Source organism: Petromyzon marinus, chromosome 59 (assembly GCF_048934315.1).
Source record: "Petromyzon marinus isolate PM22_M1 ecotype Great Lakes invasive population chromosome 59, UKy_Petmar_22M1.pri1.0, whole genome shotgun sequence".
NCBI classification, from domain to species: Eukaryota; Metazoa; Chordata; class Hyperoartia; order Petromyzontiformes; family Petromyzontidae; genus Petromyzon; species Petromyzon marinus.
This window is the reverse complement of record NC_133725.1, coordinates 2,652,295-2,659,309: the sequence shown is the minus strand read 5'-3', so window position 1 is coordinate 2,659,309 and position 7,015 is coordinate 2,652,295. Positions and strand designations below refer to the sequence as shown.

Below are 7,015 nucleotides of genomic sequence, written 5' to 3'. Positions count from 1 at the left end.
GCAGGCGTCAGGGTCGGGATCGAACCCACGACCTCCTGTACACCAGGCGAGGTTGTTAACATCTCCTAGCCACCGTGATGATGATGAGAGAGAGAGACACGTAAACTCCAAATACACAGCAGGCGTTAGGGTCGAGATCGAACCCACGACCTCCTGTACACCAGGCGAGGTAGTTAACATCTCCTAGCCACCATGATGATGAGAGAGAGACACACAAACTCCAAATACACAGCAGGCGTCAGGGTCGGGATCGAACCCACGACCTCCTGTACACCAGGCGAGGTTGTTAACATCTCCTCGCCACGGTGGCGCCCCTGGCGGAGCCAAGGCACCGGGGGGGCACCTTCTCCTCGACGTCCACCCACGGATTGGGGGGGGAGGGTGGGGGGGAAGGGAACCTCACGACATTCGCACGGCGATCCACCGACCCTCCCGCTGCTGCTGGCCCGCCACGGCGCCGGCCGATGGGGCCCGGCGCAAGCGTGACGGCTGTCCCGGCGGGCCCCCGGGGGCTTACCGAGGTACGGGATGCAGGGCATCATGCGGATGCTGCGCACGTACTCCCGGATGCGCTTGTAGTTGTCCTCCTTGGACATGAGGTAGTCCAGCTTGTCGAACGACGCCTTGTCCTTGCGGCTCAGCAGCTGACAAAAGAAATCATGATCTGAAGCTTTCGTGACTGCAGGAATCCACACTCTTTGGTCCTTTCGGTAAAGTCCACGTAGTGGGGAGAAACATAAAATAAGATAAAACAACGTCGTGATTTGTTTTATCTTATACCTAGGCGACTTTACCGAAAGCACCAAAGAGTAAGATAAATTATTTTAAATCTTTCTTTCGTCTGGGCTGCTGATGTAGACGCAGAGCCAACAACTACAATTTCACAGCAGATAACAGCAAGCGGAGTGGGTGTATCATCATCAACGTCGTGATGTCTCTATTAGTCTAAGCGTTTCTATGGGTCTCTATGAGGTTTTCGAGTTTCTGTTAGTCTCGATTAGTCTGGATCTCTATGGTTATCTATGAGTCTCTGTGCATCTCACTGAGTCTATGGGTCTCTATGGGGTCTCCAAGTCTATTGTGCGTCTATTAGTTTGGATCTCTATGAGTATCTATGAGTCTCTGTGCATCTCACTGAGTCTATGGGTCTCTATGGGGTATCTGAGTCTCTGTGCGTCTCTATTAGTTTGGATCTCTATGGGTATCTACGAGTCTCTATGCATCTCACTGAGTCTATGGATCTCTATGGGGTCTCCGAGTGTCTGTTCTGGGTGACCACATTTGCACCACGACTACTACACAGCTGGAGAGTTTTTAATTTTCCATTTGTGCATCAGGTGTCATCCGCATGGTTTGTGCAGTGGATGCGGTTGACGGTGGACCATGAGCAGCCTCAAACCCCAGGGGATCTTCTGCGTTGGGTCTTTCACAACGTCGTGTTTGTTTGCGAGTTCTAATTTTAATCAACTAGAATTTAGCTGGCCTACGGCCGCCTGTCACCCCCACTGAAGTCCTCTTCTTCCCCCCCCACCCCCATGTGTCCAGATACTACTACTGACTCTATTGTATGTAGGGTGTATAGGTATATATGCCTACACACCCTACATACAATAGAGTCAGTAGATACTATAGAGCCAGTAGGTACTACTGGCTATAAAAGGCGGCCGGGCGTGGTGCTGGCCACCCACCCCCTCGTGTGCCACAGTGCCGGTAGCCTTCGCAGGTGCTCGCAAACAGCACTTGCCCCAACGCTCTGTTACAGGCTACAAGGGGGATCTTTGCCTTTGCTGCGTGGGGTCTAAATGCTCGTACCCCCCAGGTCTTGGCGAGACGGAAGATAGGGGCACTCTGCAACGCTGACAGCACGGCGATGAGAGCGTGCAGATTCTTGAGCTCATGCAGCTTCTGCAGAACCACCATCATCAACAACAACAACGGATGTTATAAACAACGTCAACAATGATACATAATACAGGCTTTTTGGGTTAGATCTCATGAATTTATGAGTGTGTTTTTAAACCCGCCACTACCCGACACGGCCGGTTAGTGAGGTTTGTCACGTAAACAGAACGTGGCCAATTCGTTACTGGTACAGCACTACACCGGTTGTGTTGCAGAGCAAAGCCACAACATTTACAATCGGAGTACGACGTTTCGCCGGTCACTACAACCGACATCATCAGGCGGCAGCCAGATTTGTGGAGGAATCCTCCTCCTGTTTCGTTCCTTGAATATGGGGGTGGAGATGTGATGATGTCACTTGTGAGCACTTCTTGAGCGAAGTGGGGGGAGGGGCAGGGCGGGATCAATGAATGCGTATAAATGACAATGATTTTAACAACAACATCGAACGCATCTGCGATATTATCAACGTCAACAAAAAAACAAAACATTGACAACCAGATCAAGCACATCAACCCCAACAACATCAACATTATCAACAACATCAACCCCAAAAACATCAACATTATCAACAACATCAACCACAACATCAACAACATCAAGCACAACATCAACAACATCAACCCCAACAACATCAACATTATCAACAACATCAACCCCAACAACATCAACATTATCAACAACATCAACCACAACATCAACAACATCAACCACAACATCAACAACATCAACCCCAACAACATCAACATTATCAACAACATAAACCTCAACAACATCAACTTTATCAACAACATCAACCCCAAAAACATCAACATTATCAACAACATCAACCACAACATCAACCCCAACAACATCAACATTATACTGGTAGGAACTTCCTGGTTACACCACCAGCCCACAGGGGATTATTGTGTCCGTCCGTCCGTCGTGAATCCAAAAATGAGAGGGGTGGGGCTGGGTGGAGAGGGGAGGGTGGGGAGGGGCTGGGTGGGGAGGGAGGGGCTGGGTGGGGAGGGGCTGGGTGGGGAGGGAGGGGAGGGGCTGGGTGGGGAGGGAGGGGCTGGGTGGGGAGGGGCTGGGTGGGGAGGGTGGGGTTGGGTGGGGAGGGGCTGGGTGGGGAGGGGCTGGGTGGGGAGGGGCTGGGTGGGGATTGTGGGGCTGGGTGGGGGGTGGGAGGGGTGGGGCTGGGTGGGGAGGGGCTGGTCACCCCGTGGTGCCCTTATAAAACTCAACGTTTAACCTACTCACGCCGGCTTGTGCCCGCCCTCACAGTCGGGCATATTTGCGGAATACACCACGTGGTGCCGCCGTTGACCCTGGCCATTGACTGAGCAATCCAACGTTCCTACCAGCTCCCTCTGCAGAAATGTGTTCAACATCAACCCCAACATCAAGCACAACATCAGCCCCAACAATATTATCAACACCATCAGCCACAACAACATTAACATTATCAACACCATCAACCACATCATCAACAAAACCAACCACAACAATATCATCAACAACATCAACCCCACCAACATCATCAACAACATTATCAAACACAACATCATCCTCAACATTATCAAGATTCAACATTAACCCCAACAACATCAACATTATCAACAACATCAACCACAACATCAACAACATCAACCCCAACAACATCAACATCAACCCAACATCAACCACAACATCAGCCCCAACAACATCAACATTATCAACAACATCAACCACAACATCAACAACCCCAACATCAACAACCCCAACATCAACATTATCAACACCATCAACCACAACAGAATTAACATTATCAACACCATCGACCACATCATCAACAAAACCAACAGCAACAATATCATCATCATCATCAACAACATCAACCCCACCAACATCATCACCATTATCAACCACAACAACATCATCCTCAACATTATCAACAACATTCAACAGCATCAACATCAACCCCAACAACATCAACATTATCAACATCAACCACACCATCAACATGATCACCAAAAACCATCACAACAACATCATCTGAAAAAAATCTACACGTAGAAAGATTGTTTCGTTAGTCAGACCATTTCCTACAAATGTCCACACGATGGTAGGCCGCTTCGTTCACCTATCATTTGTGATGGCCGGGTCGACCCTGCAAAAAGAGCTATATATAGTGGCTAAGTGGGGCCTAACCTGGTAAAATAAAAAAATATATTTTAGTTAAACGTCCCACCTTGGCGATTTTGATGAAATGGCATAAGATTTCCGCCCGGATCTTGAGAGTGCGCGCCTTCAGAATTTCCCGCACCACCCAGAAGCTCACCTGCAAAATGCGCACAGAGACAAACCCATCCCCCGGATGGTTTGAGTGTGACCGACTGTGAGGACTCACAGGAGTCTCACTTGAGTGACCTGGGTGAATGCGTGGGTGAATGAGTGGGTGATTGAGTGAATGGATGAGTGGGTGAATGAGTGGGTGGTGTGAATGAATGCTTTTAGCGTGACCAGCCTTGAGAACTCGGAGACCGGGATAGGGGTCTCATTTGCAAGAGTGACCTGGGTGAATGACTAGGTGAATGAGTGAATGAATGAGTGGGTGAATAAGTGTGTGAATGAGGGAGTGGTGTGAATGAATGTTTTTTTTGTAACCAGCCGTGAGAACTCAGAGACCAGGATAGGAGTCTCACTTGAAAGAGAGATGAATGAGTGAGTGGGTGATTGAGCGAGTGAACGGGCAAATTCATGATTGGGTGAATGAGGGAGCGGGTGAAGGAATGAGTGATCGAGTGAGTGGATGGGTAAGTGAACAGGTGAGTGGGTAGGTGCTGGAGTGAGTGAGTGGGTCAATTCACATTCCGAGTTGCTGTTATGTGTGACAAGGTGAAAACTCAAAAGGGACCAGCAATAGGGAAGTCTCATTTTGCAAGCGTCACCTGGTCCACAAAAACGACTAAAAGTTAAACAAAATAGAATAAGTGCAGCGATGCGGAATATAAAAAAGAACCAAAACAACAGAATGGCCCAGCGAGGCAGAGTATCAGTGAGCGAGTGAGCAAGAGAGTGAGTGAGCGTGGGAATGACTGAGAGTGAGCAAGCGAGGTGTTGAGTGGATAAGCGAGTGAACGTATGCGTTGATAGGCGAGCGAGCACCCGATTGAATGACATGGCGAATCGGTACGACAGTGAGCAAAGCAAGCGCGCGGGCGATCGCGCGAGAGCGAGCGAGTGAGCGATGATCGCGCGAGTGATCGAGCGAGCGACGCGTTAGGCGGCTAAAACGAGCTAAGCGCGTGAGCGGGCGAGCGACCGCGATGGAACCCCGCTGATCCGGAAGGGAAGCGCGTACGTGGTTGAATCTGCGAGTGAAGGCGACGACGTTGGGCGCGAGGCTGTGCTTCTCTTTCCTGTTCCACCCGCAGCTCGACAGCTCCTGCCGGCGTCACACACGCAACACGGTTCACAATTATAACGTAACGACGACGACAACGTTAAGAACGCAACACGGTTCACAATTATAACGTGACGATGACGATGATAACAATAACATCAAGGACGCAACACCATTAACAATGATTACGTTGCGACAATGATAACGACAAGCAAGCAGCACGAGTCACAATTATAACGTAATGACACTGATGATTATAACGTCACGCACGCAGCAGGACTGGAGACAGAAAAAACATCGCCACTCGGGGAGACAAAGGCGGCCGGGCGTGGTGCTGGCCACCCACACCCTCGTGTGCCGTGCCGATCACAGGTGCTGCTACTCGCTAACAGCACTTGCCCCAGCAGTCTGTTAAGGCTATAGGGGCTATCTGTCTTTGTTTATGCGACCACATTTTTACTCTCAGTGTCCTATCCCCAAACAAAACAGAGGCTCCCTGTACTGCACAGGCTCGCTGGCTTGTTGTTCTCCAGATCCTTATCACTGCCATTGTGAAGGAGCTTACCTCTGGTTGAATGGCTTTGAAGACCGGGCAATCCATCAGCGTTATCTGGCTCTGTGTGCACGCGCAACGAAAAACAACCAAGATTAAACCCCCACCGAAGCATTTGGAGAACCATTGTTTCAGACAGGGGGCACACAATCGTGTTGGCTGCAGGGTGGCTCAATAGGTAACTGAATCTGGCGCCTCACGGCAAGAAGGACCTGGGTTCGATTCCCGACTCGGGCGATTTTCTGCTCGGAGAGTTTGTGTGGTTCCCCCCCCCCCACCTTCCCCCCGCAGTTCCGCACGGTGTGAGCGAGTGTGCGAGTTCGTGACCCCGGCGACCCGGGATCGATTCCTGTTCACGGCCAACGCCCGTGACGATTATCCGAAGCGGTCCAGGGCCTCCCCTAGGTCGACTCGGCCTCAAATTGGTACCTGGTGCGGTGTGTTAACATCGCCTCCGGGGAGACAAAGGCGGACACGGGCGTGGTTGCCGGCCACCCACCCCCTTCGTGTGCCGTGGCGGCTTTTAAAGGTGCTGCTCGCTAACAGCGCTTGCCCCAACAGCCTGTTACAGATTCTAGTTTCTTTCGGTAAAGTCACGTAAATGGAAATATACATATAATAAAATGTCACGTTTTAATAGGAAAAAGTGAAACACTTAAAACACTCAAAGCAAAGTCTGTTACAGGCCACACGGGAGGGGATGTTTGTCTTTGTTCGCGACGGTAAAGTCACGTGGCCGCGGGGCAACGCGAAATGTTTCGGTTCCGACGCTCGCTCGGTCACTCGGAGAGAGATCACGCGGATTTTCCTGCCCATTGCTTTCGGAGGCTGTTGGAAAATAAAAATCAATTAAAATAACCGGATAAAGGGGGCGTGCTCATGTAACGGTCTCGTCGGAAGCAATCGGCGCACGCTGGTTGCTCGCTTATCGGGAAAATATCGCTTTCATTCGCCGTTCCCGCTGTTGCAGTGTACGTAACGCGCGCGTACGTGTGGTCACAAGCTAGTTCGCTTGTGGGTAACGTCTGCTGTTCGGGTCGTGCAACGGTTAACGCCGCGCCTACGGACCCGGCGACCCGAGTACGATTCCCGATCACGGCACCTCCAAAGGGCACCGGTCCTCCGCACCGACGGACCCGGTTCCCTCGGCGGGGGAACGTGGAGTTTCCACGTTGACGAGAGCGAGG

General features: G+C 50.8%; 2 protein-coding genes across 3 annotated transcripts in view; both read right to left on the bottom strand.

The window, feature by feature from the left end:
- LOC116955291 (ras-specific guanine nucleotide-releasing factor RalGPS2) overlaps positions 1-603 on the bottom strand; it is a 210,592-nt gene extending 209,989 nt beyond the window's left edge. The window contains exon 1 of the mRNA XM_076053012.1: positions 518-603. The gene's annotated coding sequence lies outside the window, so the exon portion shown is untranslated. The remainder of the gene's footprint in view (positions 1-517) is intronic.
- Positions 1-7,015, bottom strand: part of LOC142905294 (ras-specific guanine nucleotide-releasing factor RalGPS2-like) — a 65,547-nt gene that overhangs the window by 46,079 nt on the left and 12,453 nt on the right. For both annotated transcript variants that reach the window (XM_076053008.1, XM_076053009.1), the window contains exons 4-8: positions 5,841-5,891; positions 5,234-5,317; positions 4,121-4,210; positions 1,813-1,905; positions 518-644 (exon numbers count right to left, since the gene is read on the bottom strand). In XM_076053008.1, the coding sequence (XP_075909123.1) occupies positions 518-644; positions 1,813-1,905; positions 4,121-4,210; positions 5,234-5,317; positions 5,841-5,891 (445 nt within the window). The remainder of the gene's footprint in view (positions 1-517; positions 645-1,812; positions 1,906-4,120; positions 4,211-5,233; positions 5,318-5,840; positions 5,892-7,015) is intronic.